This window comes from Saccopteryx bilineata, chromosome 2, assembly GCF_036850765.1.
Source record: "Saccopteryx bilineata isolate mSacBil1 chromosome 2, mSacBil1_pri_phased_curated, whole genome shotgun sequence".
Classification (NCBI taxonomy): domain Eukaryota; kingdom Metazoa; phylum Chordata; class Mammalia; order Chiroptera; family Emballonuridae; genus Saccopteryx; species Saccopteryx bilineata.
In genome coordinates, this window is record NC_089491.1 from 293,893,987 (window position 1) to 293,920,700 (window position 26,714).

A 26,714-nucleotide genomic window follows, 5' to 3' on the forward strand; every position below is an offset into this window, starting at 1 on the left:
AACAAACCAGAGAGATGGGCCAGGAAAGTAAACTAGGAATTGGCTCCTGGTGAGAGGACCTTCTTTCTCGCTTTGTTCATAATGCAGTTGTGAGACTGGGCCAGCCAGTTTCCCAGCCCTTAGCTGGGTTCCCCTGGATTCGGACTTCGAATTTGGGAAGTGGTAAAAGAAACTATGTTATGTATTGTGTTTCATTTCTATAGAATGTGTGTGTGTGTGTGTACTTTTAAAATAACCTGATGTAGGAGGCTGGCCCATTTAAAGATGCTGAGCTCTCTCCTTTTTTCTTTTCACCTCCACAATCCTAGTTTAGGAGCAGATCATATCACATCTGGGCCTCTCTGGCTGGTAGTGTCCCTCTCTCTTCAAGCATGACTTTTCTCCATTAACAACTCTGTGTTTCTTTAATTGCTCTGTTTATATTACTGATGTGTTACAGACCAAACTGTGCCTCTGTCCAGCCCCCAATTCATATCTTGAAGGCCTAAACCCCTTCCACCACCAGTGACTGCATTTGGAGATAGAACCTTAAAAGAGATGATAGAATTAAGTAAGGCCCTAATCCAATCTGGCTGAAGCCCTTCCAAGCAGAGAAAGTTTGGATACACAAGGAGACAGAAGTGATGTTTGGGAACAGAGGAAAGACCATGTGAGGACACAGGGAGAAGGTGACCATCTGTAAGCCAATGGAAGAGGCCTCAGAAGAAAGTAAATCTGCTGACACTTTGATCTTGGACTTCCAGCCCCTAAAACTGTGAGAAAGAGTTGCTGGTGTTGAAGCCACCTAGTATATGGTAGTTTATTATGATAGTCTTAGCAAACTAGTACATGGCTTCGCTTCCGCTGTGCCGGCTGTGTGGAACGCTAAGACTCATACCACACTACTGCTTATTGTATAATGTCTCAAAATCCCTCCTGTCCTTTAGGGTAGAATTGCAGAATGATACAGAAGGAAAGAATTTGGTATGAGGCTGAGTGTCTGGATACCAGGGCCAGCCGAGGTCCTGCCAACACAAGGGACTGGGGGAAGTTTCTTAGATTCTCTGGGAGATGGTATTCTCTCGTAGAGCATGGGAAGCCTGTCTGCCTCAGGCTGAGTTGTCAATCAGCAACTCACTTAACCTTTCTAAATATATATATTTTTAAATGTCTAAAAGATCTTTAATCCTCTTCTGTTATGAAGATGAATTGAGTTGGTGTATATAAATCCCTCAGCACAGAACCAGGCACCTGGGAAATGCTGAATAAATGTGAATTTTAAAAATTAAGTAAGGAAAGTAGTGTTTGCTAAATTGTCTTTCAGTTTATTATTCTAGGTTCTATAAATAGGCTCTACATTCCTTGATTATTTCTTAACACAAGGCTTCATCTATGGTCTGGCCATTTTCCCCCAAAACACCATACAAGTTCCCAAGTTTGTTCATTCATCCTTCAATCAATAGTCATTGAGTGATTGTGTCAGGGCCCAATGAGAAAGAGGCAGAACTCCCCTCATGTCACTCACAGGTAGCGAAGGTCTGCACTCCATGTGATATTGATATAGTATATAACACTGTGGTTAGCGACATCAAGGAGAAATGCAAGGGTCTTAACCTAGTAGATAGGTTAAAAGATGGCTTACACAGGACCCTGAGAGTACCCTATAGAGAGGTGTGTGTGTGTGGGGGGGGGGTAGCACCAATAAGAGTCCAAGGTGGAGTCTTTCTAGTGTGGCTGCAGCTTCCTGTTCCCGGAGGGAGTCTTCCCATTTCTCCTGTCTGTGCATCTGAGCCCATTCATGGTTTCCAGTATCAGCCTAGTTACTTACCTTTTCTATCAGACCTTTTCCATTTTAAAGCACCTGAATCTTTCCCTTCTTTAAAACTCTAGTAGATAATCTCTATATACTTGTCTGTTTAAGGAATGGACATTCAACAATACAAACTCGAGAAGTAAAGAGGCCAAGTAAAGAGGCATTGTCAGAGGCCAAGGGTGAAAAAGCAGAAGTCGATTCACAGCAAGCAGCATGGATATCAGCTGCAGGAGCTGGGAGTTGGTGGGACACAGGAGGCGGGTTCCACACTGAGGATTCCGGCCTTAAGAAACAGACCTAATCTGTTAATGGGGGCCTTTCTATCTGGTGGTGTGCTCTTAGGTTGTCTTGGGAACAGGAGAGTTCTCTAAAACAGGTTTTCTGTACTAAACTGAGAGTATGGCTTCAGAGATATTTCTAATAAAAAGCAGCTCATTTACTTTTCTTAATTCCTGTCGTTTCTTCATTTTTCTGTGCCTGTTGATGATATCAAATCCTGCTTAGCCTAGGTTTAAAAAAGAGTACTAGCAAAATAATTTAAGAGTTTGCAACTTTAGTAACGCCATAGTGGCTATGTATCTGTATAAAAAAGACGACGACGAAGACAATAGCCCACTGCCCTTTTCATTTTTAAACATCTCTCTGTATCCAGCGTAATGGAGAAAGCTTTGGATCTGGAGGCAGACGAGTCAGAGGCATAATACTGTTTATTTAAAACATTTTAATGGAGCAGAAACAGCAGTGTTTCTTATTTGCTATTAAAACACAGTGTCAAATATAAAAAAGTACAGTCTTTATAAAACATGCTCAACAAATCTGCCTGCTTGAATTTGTTAGAAATCCCCCCAAAAGCCAAATACATGTCAGGAAGCTGAGGCAGTTTGGGGAAAAGCATCAGTTTCATAAACAACAATAATATTAACCAATGATGGTTTTGAGTATTCATGGCGTGCTAAGGTGCTGGGCTTGATGCTTGCCGTGCATTTTCTCATTTCTTCCTCCCGCTGCCTCTGAGGTTTGGGGGTCATTTTCCCATTTTACAGATGAGAAAGCTGAGCTCTCAGGATCACACAGTCAGAGAAAGAAGGAGACAGTCTTGAACTTAACTGAGCCTGGCTCAGGAGAGAAGCCTTCCAGGACACTGCTGAGCCCCGTGTGGCCTCCTGCTCTGTAACACGATGAAAGGGAGAGAGGGAGTAAAGGACCACCCTCGTCTCCGTCTTCTTGCCTCCAGATACCACAACCTAATGATAGCCCTTCTTTTCCTACTGTCCTGTCACTCTGTGCACAGAAAGAGAACCGACGAAACCCTCCAGTCTGTGTTTCTGGTTCCCTTTCCGCAGAGAGACCTCTCCTGCCCAACCACATGACTAATGGGGTTCTGGACAGACCACACACTGTTTACGCGTTCATTGGGAGCCAACAGTTGCATCGCAAAGACAAGTGTGTGTTGAAAAATATATCCAAATTTCCCTCTCATTAGTGTTCAGGAAGTTTCTAATTACAGAGCAGAAAAAAAAAAAAAAAAGAAAAAAAGAAAAAAAAAGTAAAGAAAGAAAAACCACGAGTTTCATAGCTCTTGTATCAGACTTAAAAGACTGTATACTCACTGAGAATAGTTATTCAGCTTAGTTACAAAAAAAAAAACAAAAAACCCCAAACCCTCAAACTGCTGTTTTATGAGTATGCAGGAGAGTGGTTGTGAAATCTCGTCACAATCAGGTTTCCAGGGCTAGACTAATTGTGGGGGGAAAACATTTTCCTGGGTTAATGTGGCTAGCTTGACAGAAATGCCTTAATTCCACAGAAACCTAAATATCTACTGCTACTATTCACAGGTTAAAAGGGAAAAAAGATGAGTGGGTGCCTATTCGTTACTAGAATGGAAAATGCCATCATTGTCTGACGATTATGACCAGTGCTTATCCTGGAGAAAGTTTGTTTCAAAGCATAACTTTGGAATGAATTGTACATATATGAACATGTCTGTATTATTTCTTATTTGTCAGTTACAGCTGACATTCAATATTATTTTAGATTAGTTTCAGATGGACAGCATAGCGGTTAGGTATTCCTATAATTTACGAAGTGATGAATCTAGCACCTGATGAATCTAGCACCCACCTGGCCTCATACACGGTTATTACCATACTATTGACTGTTTTATCCAAGCTGTACTATACACCCCTGTGACTATTACATAACTATTGAACTTTTAAAATAACTTTCATAGTTTGAAATAATTTAAGATGAGAAATAGCCTTTACTCAGATTTTCCCAATATAATATCTTACGTAGTATATAATACATGATAAAAACCAGGAAACTGACATTGGTATAATACCATTAACTAAACAACAAACTTTATTAGTTTTCCGTATGCCTGCCAATCTCTGCCTTTGATTGCAGCATTAAATCTGCTCACGTTTAATGTTACTATAGTTATAGTTGGATTCCTATCCACCATGTTGCTTTCTATTTCCTAGATGTCTCATTTCTTTTTTGTTCCTCTGTTCCTTGTTTTAAGTAAAGATTTTCTAGTGGACCATTTTAGTTCCTTTGTTGATGTTTTAACTATATTTTTGAATGATTTTCTTAGTGGTTGCTCTAGGAATTATTTCTAGATGAACCTTAATTTATTATAATCTACTTTATGTCAATAACTTAATTCCAGTACAATATAGAAACTTTGCTGTAATATAGATTTAAGCCATCCCATTCATTTATGCTATTGTCATATATATAGTCTATATATCTTATAAACCCAGTAATACAATATTGTAATTTATTGATTTATACATTCTATGTCTTTAGAAGAAGTTTAGAGAAAGAAAAAGAGGAAAACTATATTTATAGAATATTCTGACCTGAGTATTTACTGTTTTTTTTTTGTTTTTTTTTTAATTTATTCATTTTTTAGAGAGGAGAGGGAGAGACAGAGTGAGAGAGAGAGAGGAAAGACAGACAGAGAGAAGGGGGGGAGGAGCTGGAAGCATCAACTCCCATATGTGCCTTGACCAGGCAAGCCCAGGGTTTCGAACCGGCGACCTCAGCATTGCCAGGTCAACACTTTATCCACTGCGCCACCATAGGTCAGGCAGTATTTACTGTTTTTGATACTGTTTATCTTTTGCTGTAGATTCAATTACCATCTGATGTTATTTTCTTATTCTATTATAGTTCCATTCCTTCCCCACTCTTTGTACTATTATTTTTACATATAGTACACCTTTAATCCCAACAATATAATTTTATAATTATTATTGTATGTAGTTGAGTTTTAAATCAGTTGTGAGAAGAAATGAGGGAAAAAAAAATTCACATTTATACCAACTTTTAAATTGTCTATATATCTAACTTTTCTTTTTTTAAGAATAATGTCTTTGTATTTATACCTCTTGAAATTCTTTGAGCTTTTTGACAGGTTTTTGATCAAATTTGGGAAAATTTTTGAAACTATTTCTACAAATCTTTTTATTTCTTCTCCTTTTTTCTCTCTCTTCTTTTTTGAGATTTCCATTACATGCACACTACTATACTCAATGCTGCCCCCTAGTCTTTGAGGATGTTCATTTTTCTTCATTCTTTTTCTTTTTTCTTTTTCTTTTCTATTCTTCAGGTCAGGTAATCTCTGTTGATGCAATCTCTGTTTAAATTCACTAGTTCTTCTGCCAGCTCAGATTGGCTATTGATCTTCTCTAGTGAATTTTTCATTTCATTTGTATTTTAACTCCAGAATTTCCATTTGGTTATTTTTTCCTCATGTCTATATTTCTTGATCGCTATTGTTTATTTGACATATTATTGTGTCATACTTTCCATAAATCCTTTAAGCATTGTTTTCTTTAGTTCTCTGAACATATGTGTAACAGATGCTCTGAAACATTTGTCTGCTAGATTTATTATCTGGAATCCCTCAGGGATAATTATTACTGACTGTTTCTGTTTTCCTTCTTTGTGTCTGGCTCACATTTAACTAGGCTTTTGTTGTTGTTGTTGTTGTTTTTGCTGTTGAAAACTGGCATTTTTAGATTATATATTGTAGCAACTCTGGATTCTGGTTATTCCTCAGGGATGCGGGCAGGGGTTACTGTTGCTGTTTATTTGTTTGAATGACTTTTCTCACCTTATCTGTGGAGTCTATCCGGACAGTGTTCAGCCTCTAATGTGCCAGCTTGGTTTTTACTTTTCATTGTGTTTTCATTTTTAAGCCTGGTTAAGGAGTTGCCACTCACTCAGCCAGTGACTGGCCAGAGGTTTGTATCAACACTTGAGCAAGAGAATCGTCTACCTTTGCTGATTAGTATGCTGATAGCCTGGGAAATGCTTTCCAAGTGCATGGCATTTACAAGTCGTCCCTGGTTTTCACTTTCTGCATTCACAAGGACACATTTTGTGTCTTATGAGAGTCCTTTGAGTTTTCTTCTTGTCACATGCAGTCTTGCACACACACACACACACACACACACACACACACACACACACACAGTCATCTAGAGCACCAGGACTGAGTGGGGCTCTGCAGGGCCTTTCTGCTTGTTGCCTTTTCCAGGTCTCCCTATTGAATTTCTGTCTGGGCTGCTGTGTTGTTGCTTGCCCCAACCAGTATGGATCCCATGCTAACATTAAACTTTCCTACTTGTTTTCTACTGCATCTCGAGTGTTTCTGACAATACCCTTGGACATAGAATTTTCCATGGTCTCCTCTAAATACAGTTATTCCTCCACTTTCCACCCCTTATGTCCTCAGGGCTTCCCTGCCTTCCTAGATAGAATTCCTATCCAGTAGAACCATCCTGGTAGTGATGGTAAGGGCAGCCCCTTGCTAAAATGTCACAGACTCCCGCTGTTCTTATTGAAATTTAGTAGATTAAAAAAAAAAGATGCTTTTCATGTGTTGCATGTCTTTTGGTTGTTTCCAGAGTTATTGTTTGTGATAACTCTGACCACTTTTTCAGTGATTTTTGAAGAGAGGATTTCCCAAGTTTCTCATTCTGCCATTTTGGATGTTGGTCCTCCTATTTATTGAACTTTAAAGTGGAAGTGTTCATTAAGATCCTAATATGACTTTGGGTGATGGGTATGCAACATAAGTGAATGACAAGATAACCTGGAGTTGTTATCTTTGAATATATGTATCCTGATTTATTGATGTTGCCCCATTAAAAATAAAATTATTAAAAAAATAAAATTAATTAATTAATTAATATAGAAAAATCTGTATTAAAATTATTTGGAATTAAAAAAAATCCTAAGATATAAGACCTAAGATATCAAACAGTAAAGTGGGTTGTGATACAGTCTAGTCCTTCACATTTTGAGAAAAGAAGGTGGATGAGAACATTATTTCACTCTAAAACCCCATACATACTTCACAAATATGAAAGGATTGGGACAACAGAGATGTGCAGAGGACTTTGGAAGAGTTTTTGTTATTGTTGTTTATTTATTTGTTTTGGAGCCTATTACTTGGAATAGAACCCTCCTTCTCTTGGTGAAGAGATCTGGAAGAAATATAACCCCTAACACCCAGTCAGGAGAGAGGCCTTTAAGGAGACTACTCAGAAAGTTTATCCGAGAGTTTAATATATGTCTCCTCCAGGAAGCTGGTGTCTAGTCATGCTTGAGAAATGTAAAGGTACACAGGAGCAGAATAGAGTGTTTCATTTGGGAAGTAATTGCATTCTTAGAGTTTGTTGGAGGAAAGGATACATATATGAATAGTCTCCGTGGACTACAGAGAATCCTTTAGTCTTAAATTCTATACAGGGGTTTGCTTGGTAGGTTGAAAGAACCTCAGATTAAGATGTGTGGAAGTAGACTGCAGGATGCAGTGTGGCCATAGAGGAAAACGCAAGACCCCAGCTAGACTAGAGATGCATTGGTACCTGTCAGAGAAAACAGGAAAGAAATCTCAGAAAAATCCACAAAAGCATTCATGAGAGAAAGAACCAGCTTTAACATGCACCAGGTCTAGAGTCTACAAAGCTAGCTTACAATAGTATAGTGAAGTAATAGCTTTCCTTTCTCTTTCACATTCCCCACCCAAGAGGGGTTAAACATCAGAGTTGTCAAGCTTGGATGGTAGGTGGGGAAGAGGGGAGAAGTCAATGATGTCATTCCCCCCCTCCAATAAGGGTGTATAAGGTCTAGCTTGGGAAAGAGAAAAATTTCCAACTCTAAATCAAGCTTTAATTTTGGATAAGTACATGGGCCCAGCATTTTAATTTCTGAATTCATTTTGTGTGTGTGTGTGTGTGTGTGTGTGTATAACATAATTGTTAACAGAAAAGTTCTGAAGCTGATTGAGGTTTCCATGTAGTTTCTAATCCAGTAGATCTGGTTAGCCATCTTAAGCATATTTCCTGATTTTAGCTTTAACATAGAGGGAGCATCCATCCAGGTCTTGCTGCAAGATACAGTCATTCCAGTAGTGGTTAATGGTCAGGTGAACACAGTGGTTATGAATGGAATTGTTGGAAACAAGAAGACAAAGTTGCTGACAGCAAACTTTGGGCACCAGCAACACATTTCCTCTAAACATTTTGAGAACTAGTCTCACCACTTCTGGAATTTCACTTGTTCTGCTTTTTATATTTTTAATTATAGATTGGTATTTAACATTCTTTGATGTTAAGAATAGTCAGGAATGAATATGACAGACATCAAAATAGAATGCCAGTACTGTTATATGAGTTTCCTTAATACATAAATGTGGCATGAACTTATCTATCTAGCCATCCATCTAACAAATATTTATCCTGAAGCTATGATATTTTAGGCACTGCACTAGGTAGGCCCTTGGGATAACTCTATGAACAAGATAAATGTGGTCCTGCATCTTTCTGCATCTTTAGTTCTTTCAGGAAAGGCAGACGATGTATATAAGTGGAATGAAAGGCTTGAAGGAGATTACAGAGTACAAATGGAACCAGTTACAGCCAGACCATGCCTACTCTGAAGGTCATGGAAGGCTTCTGTGTGGAAGTGGCATAAAGATGAGCCCTGAAACATGGATGAGCTTTATTTAGGTCAACAGTAGTTGCCTACAAGAACCTACGTGAGCCTGACCAGGCGGTAGCGTAGTGGATAGCGTGTCGGACCGGGATGCGGAGGATCCAGGTTCGAGACCTGAGGTCGCCAGCTTGAGCGCGGGCTCATCTGGTTTGAGCAAAAAGCCCACCAGCTTGAACCCAAGGTCGCTGGCTCCAGCAAGGGGTTACTCGGTCTGCTGAAGGCCCACGGTCAAGGCACATATGAGAAAGCAATCAATGAACAACTAAGAAGTCGCAACGCGCAACGAGAAACTAATGATTGATGCTTCTCATCTCTCCGTTCCTGTCTGTCTGTCCCTGTCTATCCCTCTCTCTGACTCTCTCTCTCTCTGTCTCTGTAAAAAATAAATAAATAAAAATTAAAAAAAAAAAAAGAACCTACGTGATCTGCCCCCACCTGTTTTTCCAACATCATCAGAAATCACCTTTGCTTTTGTTGACTATTTACTAGCCACTCCTCACCTCTCAGTTCCCCAAAAGGCCTGCCTGGAACCCTGTATTCTAAGCACACTCCCTCCCCACCCTCCATGGCCAGCTCCTTTCCAGATCTCGGGCCTTAGTTCTTCTCTAGTTCTGCTTTCTGCTTGTTCCCACCATTTTATACATCTTTATTTCTAATAGTTTCACTAATTTTTTGGATTAGTTATTTTCTCAAATTCCAAGGAGAAAGGAAATGTATTTAACTCATTCATGTTTGCCTCTCCAGACACTGGGAATCTTGACATAATAGTAATTATGTCTTAAATATTTGTTGAGTAAATGGATGGAAGGAAGACATAGGTTATAGCCCCAAGTGGAAGAGAGTATGGCACATTAGAAGAAAGGAAAGAAAACAGCATGGCTGTCACATAGAAAAGAAAGAGGAGAGTTTGTGTATAAGGCACGGGAAGTCTATAGAAATGTAATCTTGAAGTCTTTTATTTTCAAATTTCTATTAGTGAGTCATGAAATTGACTTAATGAGCTTCTACTAGATATAAACAAATGAAATGGAACAAAAATCAGGGTGCAATGTTCTTAGTAAAAATGTTATATTACATAAAAATTTTCCATATTTTATTTATATGAATGTATATGTATATATGTATGTGTGTATGTGTATATATATAGTATGTGTGTATGTGTATATATATTTGTGTGTGTTTATTATATTGTAATGTAACAAAGTTTTCCTGCTTTGGTTTGCAGTAAATAGGTATGAAAGCCACAGTTGTAGGCCATGTTACGGATTTTTGACTTTATAGTAAAGAGATAAGAAATAATTGAAACTATTTTCACAGAAGAGTAGGTTCCAAGGTTCCCTTCCAGCTCTAGACATTAATCACAGAAAGTGGTATTGCTTTTAGCAATATGTCAGCATGGAGTACCAGTGTAGGCTGCATTTAATGCCACCCCTAGATGACCTTACTTATTAAAGACAGAAGCTATGCTTTATTCACTATTGCATTCCCAATGCCTAGCATAAATTAAGTGGATGTCTTATGTAAAGCCACTGTTTGTGAACTGAAAGTCTGTAGGTCTCAATGATAAGAAAACAAACAACCTGATTTTAAAAATGAACCAAAGACTTTAACAGACTTCCCACCAAAGAAGATACTACAGGTGGCAAATAGTCATATAAGAGATGTGCCACATCATATGTCATCAGGGGATGAAAATTAAAATAACAATCCACTACACCTATTAAAATGGTCAAAATCCAGGATGTTAACAACATCCAATGCTGGTGAGGATGTGGAGGAACAGGACTTTCATACATGGCTGGTGGGAATAAAAAATGGTGCAATTTGGAAAGCGGATTGGCATTTTTTTATAAAACTAAACCTACTATTATCATACAATCCAGCAATCATGCACCTTGATATTTACCCAAAGTAGTTGAAAACAATCTCCACACAAAATCTTGCATATAGATGTTTATAGCAGTTTTATTCATAATTGCCCAAATTTATAGTAACTAAGATATGCTCCAGTAGAAGGATGGATAAACGGTGGTACGTCCAGAAATGGAATATTACCCATTGCTAAACAGAGATGAGTTATCGAGCCATAAAAAGACATGAAAAAAACTTAAAATGTATGTTACTAAGAAAAAGAGGATAATCTGAAAAGGCTACAGCTATACTGTATAATTCCAACTGTATGGCATTTTGGAAAAGATGGAACTGTGGATCCAGTAGGGAGATGGGCAGTTGCCAGAAATTAGGGGGCTGGGAGGGACGACTAGGGACAGCACAGATTTTTAGAGCAGTGCAAACACTTTTATGATACTATACTAATGGATAATTCGGTTGTACACTTATCCAAACCCATAGAATGTATGACACTGAGTGAACTCCAAGGTAAACTATGGACTTTGGATTATTATGTGTCAATGTAGGTTCTTCAGTTGTGACAAATGTACCACTCTGCTGGGTGTGTGTGTGTGTGTGTGTGTGTGTGTGTGTGTGTGTGTGTGTTAATGGGTAGAGTAATAAATATAGAAGAAAAACAAAGTATAGTGTTTTATTAAAATATCTCTTCCTTAACTGCTTCCGAATTAAATTAATTCCTTAGAATGAACAAACATTTCTTTTGAAAGATCAGCACTAAAGTTGAAATTCAACACGAATATATTTTTTTTAATTTTTAACAAAGAGCTATGGTGAAAAATATTCCTTTCTTATTTTGAATTTGTATAATATTGACCCAATGGAGAAAACAGACAATGGTGTGTAGCTTTTTAATTCTAAACAGTACAAAAATAATTTTAATTTTCCGTAATTTCAATGAGTTTCTCATAAAACACTTGGCAAATGCAAAAAAAAAATCCTGGAGTTTCTTAATAATTGGAGAATAAATTTGAACAAATAAATATAGAAATTAAACAGTACTATCAAAATATGTTTGTTCTTTCCCTAAGTTCTATGTGTAAACCAACTCATATAAACAATTAGGGAACTCAATTGGTCTGGTCCTTTTGGGTCAACTTTTAGGTCTTAAGGTTCATACCCACCATCATTCAAATCTTGGAACTACATCCAAGAGGAAGCTTAACAATGATTGTTTATTTTGTAGGTTTTAACAAAGCTAGAGTGCCAGAGAAGACTTTGAAGTGTGAAGAGATTTCCTGTCATTGAAACCAAAATGTCCTTTATAGATCCTTATCAGCACATCATAGTAAGTAATTTACTGTTACATATTCTTTCTGGGAGGAACTTCTGTGCATGAATATTGCTGGTATTGCTTGGAAAGTAAAACTCTATGACAAACTGGATTTTTTTTTGAATGAAATTCCTATGAACTTAATGTGGTACAAGTAGGCTACAACACGTAATAAAACTAACCCATTTCTTCTTTTTATCACTGCAAGTTTCCAAAGAAAGAGGTACTTAGGGGGAAAAATACCAAAATATCTGTAACAGTAGTGAACTTTCATGAAACAATACAAAATGTAGTTGTCACCTAGAAATTATCAGCTGCATATGTTACATACTTCATGTGAACTGGTGGAGAGGTGAGGGTTATATTTTGTTATGCATTTCCAGGATAATTGATTCTGTAAACTTTCCCTTAGTTAAATATATATATTTAAATACATTTTTCTTGGCAAGAGAAGTGAAGGCAAAGATAAATGAATGGGACTACATCAGAATTAAAAGTTTTTGCTCAGCAAGAGAAACTGATATCAAAATAAACAGACAGCCAACTAAATGGGAACTGATATTTTCAAACGACAGCTCAGATAAGGGCCTAATATCCAAAATTTACAAAGAACTCATAAAACTCAACAACAAACAAACAAACAATCCAATAAAAAAATGGGAAAAGGACATGAACAGACACTTCTCCCAGGAAGAAATACAAATGGCCAACAGATATATGAAAAGATGCTCAGCTTCATTAGTTATTCGAGAAATGCAGATCAAGACTACAATGAGATACCACCTCACCCCTGTTAGATTAGCTATTATCAACAAGACGGGTAATAACAAATGTAGGAGAGGCTGTGGAGAAAAAGGAACCCTCATTCACTGTTGGTGGGACTGTAAAGTAGTACAACCACTATGGAGGAAAGTATGGTGGTTCCTCAAAAAACTGCAACTAGAACTACCTTATGACCCAGCAATCCCTCTACTGGGTATATACCCCAAAACCTCAGAATCATTGATACGTAAAGACACATGTAGCCCCATGTTCATAGCAGCACTGTTCACAGTGGCCAAGACATGGAAACAACCAAAAAGCCCTTCAATAGAAGATTGGATAAAGAAGATGTGGCACATATACACTATGGAATACTACTCAGCCATAAGAAATGATGACATTAGATCATTTATAGCAAAATGGTGGGATCTTGATAACATTATAAGGAGTGAAATAAGTAAATCAGAAAAAAACAAGAACTACATGATTCCATACATTGGTGGAACATAAAAACGAGACTAAGAGACATGGACAAGAGTGTGGTGGTTACCAGGGGTGGGGGGAGGGAGGATGCAGGAGGGAGGGAGGGAGAGATTTAGGGGGAGGGGGAGGGGCACAGAGAAAACTAGATAGAGGGTGACAGAGGACAATCTGACTCTGGGCGAGGGGTATGCAACATAATTTAATGAGAAGATAACCTAGACATGTTTTCTTTGAATATATGTACCCTGAATTATTAATGTCATCCCATTAACATTAATAAAAATTTATTAAAAAAATACATTTTTCTATGGGTGGTTAATTTTTGCTAAAGAGTAGAATGATTCCCATTTTGTAATGTAATTTTCCAAACCCCATTAGAGGTATACATTTTCTCTTTTGATTAAAAAATACTAGTAATAAAATAAAATAAACAAGAGAAATTTCTTTGCTCAATTTAACACTAGAGATCCAGTTAGTTTTATAGAGATTGGAAATAGTTTTTATGGCTATTAGGGAATAATCCACAGTCTCATTTTCACTTAAAGCCATACATTGTTCTGTAATCCCACATCCATCTCTGGCTACTGTTCTCTTTCTCTCCGTGCTCGGACAGCAAGGATGATGTATCACCATTTTTGATATGCCTTCTTCCACTCCTTTCATAACTTGAATCACTGAAAACTCGTTTTAGATCTTCCTCATGAAAATGTCATATTAAGGGCCATTTTGGTATTGAATCCAATGAACTTTTTAGTTCCCTGGTCCTGCCCCAACCTCTACCTCTTCTGCTCAATCAACTCTTCTTGAAACTTAATTATCTCTGGTTCTGTTTCAAATTTCTCTGGTTTAGTTTCTTGTTTTTGCTTTTTTTTTTTTTTTTTTGGCTTTTGATTCCTTCTCAGTTTTCTTTGAAAGCTTCTCTTTCTGTTTGACTTTTTAATATTGAAGTATATAGAAAGTGAATAAATTTTAATGGTTTAGCTTGCTGGTTTTTAACATATGTATTCCACATATGAAACCATCATCCAGATAAAAATATACATTATAGGTACCCCTGAAGAGTTGCTCATGTACCTTCTGGTCTATAAATTCCACAAAGGTAACAAATTTGACTTATATTATTATAGGTAAGTTTTGCCTGTTCTTGACCTTTACACAGATATTAGCATTCAACATCATATCTATGAAATTCATTTGTGTTGTTGAAAGGAACAGAATTTAGTAGCGTTTCATTATCTGAGCATACTACAACCTATTTACTTAGTCAACTCCTCACTGAACGGCAATGGTGCCTTCACTGTAAGGCCACCATATATGTGTAAAGAACTTGACTTCTGTTCTGTTCTGTTAGTCCATTAGTCTGTGTCACCTCACTACCAATCCATCTTAATTTCTCTAGCTTTGGAATGTGTCTTTATATATGGTAATGCAAATTCTCCAACATTTTTCCTTTAAGATTGCCTTGACTATTTTCAGTCTACTGTATTTCCATATAAATTTTGGAATCAGTTTGTCAATTCACACACACACACACACAAACACACATACACCTGTTGAAATTTTTACTAGTACTATCATAAGTCTATAGGTCATTTAGGGGAGAAATGACATGATAATAATACTGAATCTTCCAATTCATTAGCAATCCATGAATCTAATCCAAAACTAATATTTAGATCAGCTTTAGATCTCTCAGTGGAAAAACTTTTGTATCTTTTTAAAATATAGTTCTTGATAGTTGAAGTTTTACTGTCACTGTAAAGGTAATCACTAATTTAATTTTCTAATTGTTGCATTTATATGGAAATACAATTTTTTTTTGTAGAGCCAGTGAACTTATTATATTTCTTTATAATTGTAGTTGTTTGTAGATACTTTGGGGGTTTTGGCTAACATATTCCCATTATCTATAAAGAATGCTAGTCTTCTTTTTTTTTTTGAAAAATTTAATCCAATTTTATTGAGTTAATACTGGTTGACGGAATTACACAGGTTTCAGGTGCCCAATTCTATAATACATCTCGGTATACCTTATTGTGTGTTCACATCCCCTTCAAGTCAAGTCTTTGTCCATCACCATTTATGCCCCATCTCTTCCTCCACCACACTGCTGTCTGTGTCTATGAGATTTTTTTTATTTATTGTTTATCTTTTTTGCTCTATCCCTCCACCTCCCTCACCCAACACTGCCACTCCCCACTCCAACAGCTATCAGCCTGCCGTTTATGTGTGAACCTGTTTCTGTTTGCTTGTTAGTTTATTTTGTTCATTAGAGTTCACATGTTAGTGAAGTCATATGATATTTATCTTTCTCTGACTGGCTTGTTTCACTTAGCATAATTATCTCCAGATCCATCCATGCTGTTGCAAGAGATGTAAAGTTTCCTTCTTCTTCTTCTTTCTTTTAAGCCACGTAGTATTCCACTATGTAAAAGTACCACAGCTTTTTTTGTTTTTTTTCTATTTATTTACTGATGGGCACTTGGACTGTTTTCAGATCTTGATTATTGTAAATAATGATGCAAGGAACATATGGGTGTGTATATTCTTTTGAATTAGTGATTTGGGATTCTTAGTATAAATTCCCAGAGGTGGAATCACTGGTTTAAAAGGCAGTTCCATTTTACTATAATGCTACTATTACTTCTTTTTAAAAAAAATTTAAATCCTTCTTTCTAGCTTAACTGATTATTGAGCCCCTACTTTAGGTATAACCCATAAGTTTGGAAATGTCATATTTTTATAATTGCTCAATTAAAAATATTTTCTAACTTTTATTGTGATTTATTCTTGATATATGGATTACTTAGACTTGTGTTTCTTAATTTTCAAACATTTGGTAATTTTTTTAGTTGTCTTTGTCATTGATTTCTAATCTAATATCACTGTGTTCAGAGATTATACTCTGCATAATTTTTTGTTTGTAATAGTTTATACATGATTATGGCCCAGAATATTGTATATTTTGGTACATATTTTATATACAACAATATGGCCCTGGCCAGATAGTTTGGTTGGTTAGTGTGCCATCTGGGAGTGCAGAGGTTGCCAGTTCAATCCCCAGTTGGGGCACATACAGAAACAGATTGATATTTCTGTCTCTCTCTCTCCTTTCCTCTCTCACTAAAAATCAATAAATAAAAATAAAATAGGAAAAATATATAGTCCATAGTCAATTTTTAATGAATTTTGAAGATATAATAGTGCATATAATTTCTGAATAGTATATATCTCTTTTGTTTAATTGATGTTTTATAATTTTTTTTGTATTTTTTGTATTTTTCTGAAGCTGGAAATGGGGAGAGACAGTCAGACAGACTCCCGCATGCGCCTGACCGGGATCCACCCGGCATGCCCACCAGGGGTGACGCTCTGCCCACCAGGGGGCAATGCTCTGCCCCTCCTGGGCGTCGCTCTGCTGCGACCAGAGCCACTCTAGTGCCTGGGGCAGAGGCCAAGGAGCCATCCCCAGTGCCTGGGCCATCTTTGCTCCAGTGGAGCCTCGGCTGCGGGAGGGGAAGAGAGAGACAGAGAGGAAGGAGAGGGGGAGGGGTGGAGAAGCAGATGGGCACTTCTTCTGTGTGCCCTGGCCAGGAATCGAACCCAGGACTTCTGCACACCAGGCCGATGCTCTATCACTGAGCCAACCAGCCAGGGCTGACGTTTTATAATTTTTGATAGGTCTTTTTTTTATCTTTAACAATGGCTTTGCTTTAAATTTTACTTTGTCTTTTATTAATATAACCCCTTCTAGTTTCTTTGATTATAATCTGCATGCTTTTACTTTCAGTTTATATTGTTTCTTCTATTTAAAGTACTGTACTCGTGAAAAACATATAATGAGGGGTTTAAAATGAAGTAATTGTTGTTTTCTGAAACAATATTTTACCTTCCTTTCGCAATTACGGTTTTTCTATAGATGAACTGAAACAATAAAGGTATATTCTTTTCCATTGTTTTTTCACATTAATTAGGTTTCTTTATCTTATTTGCACATTAATTTTTCTCACCCCATCACCTCCAGATTAGTATGCAAAAATCACATGTCTGTATCACGTTTTCTTTACTTTCCTGAGCAACGAAGTTGGACACTCAACCAGTCTTTCAATTTATAGTCTTTTAAATGAAGAGATCCTAAAACCTTTATGTTTGTTTATTCTTCTTGTTCTTGCTGGGCACATATGAAAAATCTCTGGCTTATGTGTGTGTAAATTTTTTGTGTGAGAACATTCCCTGCTGTAATTTTTATAGAAAGATATTTATCCAAATACATACATAAGCACACTCAACACAGAACAATTTTAATAAACATGAAAGGTGGGGAAAGCTAAGCCAACTTGGTAATGAATGATGCCAGACAGGCCCACGTGAATCGGGACCTCAAGGCACAGGGGATTGGACTCCTGTTCACACCTGCGATGCAGTGACATGTTGGAGAGCCCTGTGGGCTAGGGCAGCAAACTCAGGCAGCGGGGCCGGCTTTCAGGAATGTGGTAGAAAATAGAGTGATGGATGTATAGCAGAATTCGGTTTTCGTACATCTAGCATTGCTGTGGGACACTTTCCAACTTAAAGAGTATCTGTGTCTGCAGAACTTACTGAAAGGTCTCTTAGGCCAGGGAGACCTCAATTTCACAAGGATAGATCAAGTATATTTATAAAAATTTCCATGTTTTTACTCTGAAAATATGAGTCACTTTCCTGGAGTGAAAAAAAAAAATCCACACCTCTTCCCACCACTTATTAGCAACAGAGGGGCCCTACTCCACATCCATAGAAACAAAGGTTCTCTTCACATTAGACAGTTGGCCACATGGACATGTCTACACGGCTGCCTTCTGAAATGCAGAGACCTTTAAAAAATGTATAACGACTGGAAATTTCACCCTAAAAGAATGGAGATATTATTCTAGATAATTATGGTGACAGAGGAGAAAAAACAACAACAAAAAAAAAACCCACTGGGTAAGTAATCAAAGAACTAGTGTTCTAGCGGTGGTTCCAGATTTCAGTTACGTGCTCCAGAGCACTGAAACTCTGAGTTTTAGCTGTTTTGTGTGGAAAAGAGGCTATGAATAATATCTGCTGTGTCGTTTCACAAGGCTTTTATAAAAAAAATCATTATGTGTACAAAACTATCTTGAGAAGTGTAATAAGGGGATTTCAGAGGAAGAGTTATTGCTACCAAGAAATCAAAGCTACAAAGGCAACAGAATTGCTATTACAAAAGCACAGCGGTTGTGCACAAACTAATGATGGATTTTATGGCAAACAGCATATTTTTTGTGAGCACTAACAAATTCTAGACAAGTGAGGACAAAAAGGGTTAAGCAATTATCTTCAAACCTTCCCTGATACCAGCCATTCCCTGACACAAGCCACTACCCTGAGGCAAAAGGACACACATTTAAAGTCATGTCCCTGTCCCTGTTTCTGCTTCTTCACCACAGGACATAGGTCAGAAATCCTTAGAAAGTCACCAACTTTACCTCTCAGTTCTTGACTTTCTATTTGATTCTTTCTAAAGTCTTCTCAGCCATTTTAAAACATTTTCCAGTTCCATTAGTCATACTTAAACTTGACTTTCATTTCCTCAAACTATAGTGTGGCTGTTTTGTGGATGGGTGTTTTTGTGCCCGTTAATGAATTGTGCTGGTTTGTTGTCTTGCTGTCATACCTCCCCATGTCCTTAATTGTCTTTGATTTTGCGCCATTTTGCAAAATGTGATTATGAAAAATTATCTGTAGAAGTAATTCTAGAGAGAATTGTATTCACTTCTGTCAGACTCCTAGGGAAGCTAGCAGTCTGGGACAAATGTGACCCCAGTTCTAGGTGCGTTGTTTTCTGGGCTCCCTGGTTGACACAGAAACGGGCTGCCAGTGCATGGAAGGGCTGTGTCTACTCATTCCTATGGCACAGTCTCTGGAGTTTTCACCTTGAAACAAGGGCGTGGTGCACTGGGTCCTTATCTATAGACTGTTTATAGTCCTTCAAGGCTGCTCAGTCTGTGAGCCTGCTCTTCTCTGAATCAGCAAATGCCCCCTTGGTAAAGCGGTGCTCTCCTTTCTGGTTTTCTGTGCTAGCAGTGTAGAGTGCAAGTATGTAAAGTGATTGCCCTAGTAAAACTGTGGGAAAACAGTAGCACACTGCCTATGCCTTTTAAATGTCTTAGAATGAAACTCCACACCAGGAAGTCAAACTGAAAATAAGAATCTTATTTTACAAAGTCTCATGACTCTGGATGATGACAGTTCAGCAATTCTTTTAAAAACATTTCTGAGAAATGTGTGAGGTTGCCCACTGCAATCACAATTTCTTTGTTCGGTACTGAGATGCTACAGTTCTTAGCATACATACAGTCTTTAGTTTTTGTGTGTGTGTTTTTTTTATTTATAAATAAATTTTTATTAATTTTAATGGGGTGACATGAATAAATCAGGGTACATATATTCAAAGAAAACATGTCCAGGTTATCTTGTCCTTCAATTATGTTGCATACCCATCACCCAAAGTCAGATTGTCCTCTGTCACCTTCTATCTAGTTTTCTTTGTGCCCCTCCCCCTCCCCCTGTCCCTCTCCCTCCTTCCCTCCCCCCACCCCCCCGTAACCACCACACTCTTGTTCATGTCTCTTAGTCTCGTTTTTATGCCCCACCAATGTATGGAATCCTCCAGTTCTTGTTTTTTTTTCTGATTTACTTAGTTCACTCCATATAATGTTATCAAGATCCCACTATTTTGTTGTAAGTGATCCGATGTCATTATTTCTTATGGCTGAGTAGCATACCCTAGTGTATATGTGCCACATCTTCTTTATCCAATCTTCTATTTTTTTTTTTACAGTGATAAAGGCCTTTAAGCAAACTCTTGGCCAATACAACAACAATCCATAAAAGAGTAGTGTCCTTAACATGTTCACCAAGTCCAAGTTGGCACCAACACCATTCCATATCCCTGCAAATGCAACCCAACCCCAGTTCAGTCCGTTAGGAGCTGTCACAAGGAGCAGGAGTCCAGGAAAAGTTCACATCCAGGAAAAGTCCACAGGGCACTGGAATTGTTGTCACAATTCTATACTTTGCAGCTTACGTCCAAGACCCAATGACTGCTGCTTCTGTGTGTGTGTTTTTTTCTTAAGCGAGAGGAAGGGAGATACTGAGACAGACTTCTGCATGCACCCCGACTGAGATCCACCCAGCTAACCCCATCTGTGGCTGATGCTCTGCCCATATGGGGCCATGCTCACAACAGAGCTATTTTTAGCATCTGAGGCAGAGCCATCCTCAGTGCCTGGGCAATGTGCTCAAGTCAATCAAGCCATGGCTGCAGGAGGGAAAGATAGAGAGGGTAAGGGAAGGGGGGAGAAGCAGATGGTCACCTCTCCTGTGTGCCCTGACTGGGAATTGAACCCAGGACTTCCACACACTGGGTCTAGACTCTACTGCTGAGCCAGCCAATGAGGGCAGTCTTTAGTTTTAATCTGAGTTAAAATTAGATGATGATAGTTAAGTAGAGAACAAAAATTTGCCTGAAGAATTTAACTTCTCTTCCATCAGAATTGTTTTGTGATGGTTTCTTTGGTTCTTTTTCTTTTTTTTTTTTAATTTTATTTTTTTAATGGGGTGACATCAATAAATCAGGATACATATATTCAAAGATAACAAGTCCAGGTTATCTTGTCTTTCAATTATGTTGCATACCCATCACCCAAAGTCAGATTGTCCTCTGTCACCTTCTATCTAGTTTTCTTTGTGCCCCTCCCCCTCCCCCTTTCCCTCTCCCTTTACCCCCTCCCCCCGTAACCACCACACTCTTATCAATGTCTCTTAGTTTCACTTTTATGTCCCACCTACGTATGGAATAATGCAGTTCCTGTTTTTTTCTGATTTACTTATTTCACTTCGTATAATGTTATCAAGATCCCACCATTTTGCTGTAAATGATCCAATGTCATCATTTCTTAAGGCTGAGTAGTATTCCATAGTGTATATGTGCCACATCTTCTTTATCCAGTCATCTATTGATGGGCTTTTTGGTTGTTTTCATGTCCTGGCCACTGTGAACAATGCTGCAATGAACGTGGGGCTGCATGTGTCTTTACGTATCCATGTTTCTGAGTTTTGGGGGTATATACCCAGTAGAGGGATTGCTGGGTCATAAGGTAGTTCTATTTTCAGTTTTTTGAGGAAGCACCATACTTTCTTCCATAATGATTGTACTACTTTACATTCCCACCAACAGTGAATGAGGGTTCCTTTTTCTCCACAGCCTCTCCAACATTTGCTATTACCTGTCTTGTTAATAATAGCTAATCTAACAGGTGCGAGGTTTTAACGGATTAGGACAATCGTCAAATTGACTTCGTACAAATTGACTGATTCTTTTTTTCAATGCCTAGTCATTTTACTTACATATGTCAATATAATTTTCCAGAATAAATTCAATACAGTAGCTGTTTTCATAATAATTTGGTAATTGTAATATTGAAAAGAATCTTTACTATGAAAAAGATTACAGATGAACAAAGACCCTCAAAGTAAGGTAATCCAAGACCTGAAGGCAAGGTTTAATCTTGGTGACTAAGTTGGCATGTTGAGTTTATATTTGACATCTCAATTGAAATGTAACATCTCTTTTTGCCAACTAGCAACTGGCATTGTGCTGAGTTGTTTGTTTCCCTGGGAACACTGGTTATGGATTCAGAAATATCATTTCCTCTGGCGCTATCCCTGAGACATAATGAGAAGTCTCCTATTCAAGTCAAAAGCTGGCCTTGTTCGTACTAGTTTGAAATTTTATATAATATTGGCCCCAGGAACATGGCAAGGGATATAAAAAAAACTATTTGGATAATCTTGATGGAAACTGAGCACTTTTCTCCAAGGATTTGTACCTACTTTACAGATACTTTCTTATTTAAAATCTTTATAGCTCTTAGAGATTAACATGATTTTGACACTTCTTTTTGAAAATAATTTACAAGTGATCTGAATATTTATGGTTTCAAAATGAACTTGTAAAAACCAAGAAAGTGGTTAGTTTGTTCCTTATTTTCTGTCAACAGTATGCAAGTATTTCACTCATTATAATTTAGGAGACAGAATTGAGGCCAATGCAAATAAAAGCAGATTAAAATGTAGAGCTGACTGATAGACAAAATAACTCAATTAATAAAGGGCATTTAGATTGACTACAGATATAATAGTCAGACTAGACTAGACTATAACTTTCTATACTACTTAAGTAAATGGAAAAAACTATTTTTTTTTTACTATGAAAGGTATTGCTATTCATTAGTATTCTCTGTGCAAGTAAAAAAAATGTAGAAAGAGTAAAACAGGGGGCAGCCAGACTGAATTCTAATTCAAGCTTAACATTATTATTTTTTATTCAGTGAGAGGAGGGTAGGCAGATAGACTTCTACGTGAACCCCAACGGGATCCACCTGGTACGCCACTAGTGGGTGATACTCAGCTCATCTGGGGCATTGCTTCATTGTTCAGCAACTGAGCTGTTCTTAGTGCCTGAGGCAGAGGCCATGGAGCCATCCTCAGTGCCCAGGGCCAACTTGCTCCAATTGAGCCATAGCTGCAGGAGCAGGTGAGAGATAGAGAGAGATGAAAGAGAGAGAGAGAGAGAGGAACTAGTTGGGGAAGAATGGAGGAGCAGATGGACACTTCTCCTGTGTTCCCTGATCAGGAATCAAACCCAGGACATCCACACATGGGGCTGATGCTTTACCACTGAGCCAACTGGCCAGGGCCAGTTTAACTTTTAGATTTGTGAAATACTGGGAAATTAACCACTCAGAATTTCACTTTACTCATCCTTAAATAACATTTGTGTTATAGGGTTTTGGGGAAAACTAAATAAGAATTTGCACCTAATAGAACGTCTAACCTATGGTTTACACTCAGTGAATTCTTATAATAATATTTTTTCTGTACATGTTATTAATAAACATTTGATATTTGAATATATTGCAGTGATTTCAAATATTGTGTTAAGTGATAACTAAGAATATTGCTAATAATTTTTATGTTACAGAAGAGTTTTTGGCATTTAAAAACACATGTGGTATTAAAATAATGTTCTAGGATATGGAAAAAGATCATACATGATTTGGAATGGTGCACTATTCACCTAATTATTTTTGAGTTCTCTTTAGTGGAGAAGGCCAATTCCTAAGTTGGGTTTCAAGAGCATCTGCTTACTCTCTTTTTTCAAGCCTATGTATCATTTGTCTAGAATTTTATTTTATATTTGCATGTGAATGTCTAGTTGTTTAGCATCATGTGTTAAAAAGACTGTCTTTTATCCCTTGTGTTGTAATTTGCTCCTTTGATACAGATCACTTGACCATACTTGTGTCATTCTATTTCTAGGCTCTATATTCCATTCTGTTGATCTATTTGTGTGTTATTTAACTGATATCATACTGTTTTGTTGATTAATGTAGTTTTATAATTAGTCTTGAAGTCTGGTAGTGTCAGTCCTCCGACTTTGGTCTTCATTAATATTATGTTGGCTACTCCTGGTCTTTTGTCTTTCTATATAAACTTCAGAATCAGTTTGTTGATATCCACAAAATAACCAGCTAAGATTTTACATTTTGTAAAGATTTATACATAAGTATTTTATTTTGTGAAGGAATGCTAATGTAAATGATATTGTTTTTAATTTCAAATTCCACTTGTTCATTTTTGGTATATAGGAAAGAGATTGACTTGCATATTAATCTTATATCCTATAACCTTGCTATTATCACTTATTAATTCTAAGAGTTTTATGACTCAATTTTATTGGGTTTCCTACATAGACAATCATGTCATCTATGAACAAAAAACAGTTTTATTTCTTCCTTTTAGTGTATATTTTCCTTCCTTTTCTTGTCTTATTGCATTAGCTAGGACACTCAGTACAATGCCAAAAAGGAGTGGTGAGAGGGGGTATCCTTGTCTTGTTCCTGATCTTTGTAAAAAAGTTTTTAGTTTTGCATTGGCTATAGACTTGTTATAGATAGTCTTTTGAGAAAGTTCCTATCTATTTCTAGATTGCTAGGAGTTTTTTTTTTTAATCATGAATAGGTGTTAAATTTTGTCAAATAATTTTTCTGCTGCATTAATTGATATGTTCATGTGATTTTTCTTCCTTAGCCTGTTGATATGATGAATTACATTAATTGATTTCTGAATTTAGAACCAGCCTTACATAAATAAATCCCATTTAATTGTGATCATTATTTTTTTATATATTGTTGAATATTTTTTGGCAATAATTTGTTGAGAATTTTTGTATCTATGATTATGAGAGATATTAGTCTATAGTTTTCCTTTTCTTGTAATGCCTCTGTCTGATTTTGTTATCAGGGTAACAAAAATCATTGGATGAGTTTAGAGTTATTTTCTCTGCTTCTATCTTTTAGAGGAGATTGAAGAGTATTGGTATAATTTCTTCCTTAAGCATTTGGTCAAATTTCCCAGTAAATCCATCTGGGCCTAATGTTTTTTGTTTTGGAAGGTTAAGTGTTGGTTCAATATCTTTACAAATATAGGCCTATTCCAATTGTTTTGCTACTTGTATGACTTTTGACAATTTACTGTATTTTTTGTTCCATAAGATGCACCTGATCATAAGACACACCTAGGGTTTTAAGGAGGAAAATAAGAAAAAAAACATTCTGAACCAAATGGTGTGTTAACATATTTAATAAAATACCGTATTTTTCACTCCATAAGATGCATGGGAATTTCCCCTTCACTTTTAGGGGGAAAATACATCTTATGGAGTAGGAAATACAGTATATTTTTAAGAAATTGGTTCATTTAACCTAGATTATCAAATTGTGGGTTTAGGGTTGTTCATAGTATTTCTTTATTATCCTCTTACTGTCGATAGGATCTGTACTGAACTTTCCTCATTAATTTATGTTTGTAATTTGTGTTCTCTATTTTTTTTTATTTACCTAGCCAGAGGCCTATTAATTTTATTTATCTCTTCAAAGAACCAACATTTGGTTTTATTAATTTTCTTTATTGATTTCCAGTTTTCTTTTTCTTTTTTTAAGTGAGAGGAGGAGAAAATAGTAAGACAGACTCCCACATGCACTCTGACCAAGATCCACCTGAGAATGCCCATCTGGAGCTGTTGCTAGAATCAACTGTGCTATCCTCAGTGCCTGAGGCCAACGCTCAAACCAATTGAGCCACTGGCTGCGTGAGGTGGGGAGGGGGACAAGGAAGAGAAGCAGATGATTGATTCTTCTGTGTGCCCTGACCAGGGAATCAGATTTGGGACTTCGGCACACCAGGCCAACACTTTATCCACTGAGCAGACTGGACAGGGCCATTTTCCTATTTTCAATTTTATTCATTTCAACTCTCATCTTTACTATTTTTTTTCTGTTTACTTTGGACTTAGTCCTTTTCCTGGTTTCCTAAAGTAGACACTTAGATGATTGATTTTAGATCTGTGTATATATGTGATATATATTATTTAATGCCATAAATTTCCCTATAATTACTACTTTACTGTATTCTAAAAATTTTGATAAGTTGTAGTTTCATTTTTGGTTAGTTCCAAATATTTTAAAACTTCTCTTGAGACTTCTTCTTTGACATATGTGTTACTTAGAAGTCTATTATTTAATCTCTAAGTCCTTAGTGATTTTCCAGCTATTATCTGTTTCTGATTTCTAGTTTAATACCACTGTAGTCTGAGAGTTAGATGCTATATGAGTGTTCCATGTGAGCTTAAAAAGAAGAATGTGGATTCTGCTATTGCTGGATGAAATAGTCTACAGATGTCAATCATATCTAGTTGACTGATGATGTTTTAAGTATCAATTTTAAGTTGAGTTCAATTATGTCATTAATGATTATCTGCCTGCTGGATTTGTCCATTTCTGATAGAGGGGTTTGAAGTGACCAACTATAATAATGGATTCTCTCTCTCTCTTTTTGGTGGGAGAAGTGCATGCAGGTGATTTTTAGCTGTAGTATAAAGCTACATGCTTAACAAAAAGGATTTGTATTTTCTTTATGATTGATAATTTCATTTATGTAGCATAAAACTTGGCTACTCAGGGCTCTTCTAAATACAGAAAGTATTTCTCTTGAGAGATTTTACATACTTCTCTGCCTTTATAAAAAATATGCTCATCATTCATGATTTCACTTCTTCTTGACTCTATATTATGAATATGAACATTAATAAATCATCTATTGATAGAGTTTTATCTTCAGAAAGTGTTAAATACTGTATAACGTTTGATCCCACTAATGCTAGTCTTTATGACTCTCTGTTTTACAATATTTTTCTGCCTGTTTTTAGACTGTTATTACTCACTTCTCAGTATTACCAGTATTTTTAGCTTCTATTTAATCAGTTATGAATTTTTTAACCAGTTAAACAAGTGTATTAAAAGTAAGAATGGTAGGAGTAGCTTATAAATGTGGGCGTCCTCTAAGATTAAACAA

General features: G+C 36.9%; 1 protein-coding gene across 1 annotated transcript in view; it reads left to right on the top strand.

Moving 5' to 3' along the window:
• The window catches only part of PLA2G4A (phospholipase A2 group IVA), a 153,323-nt gene that overhangs the window by 14,738 nt on the left and 111,871 nt on the right, over positions 1-26,714 (top strand). The window contains exon 2 of the mRNA XM_066261359.1: positions 11,904-12,005. Within this exon, the coding sequence (XP_066117456.1) occupies positions 11,973-12,005 (33 nt within the window). The 5' untranslated portion in view covers positions 11,904-11,972. The remainder of the gene's footprint in view (positions 1-11,903; positions 12,006-26,714) is intronic.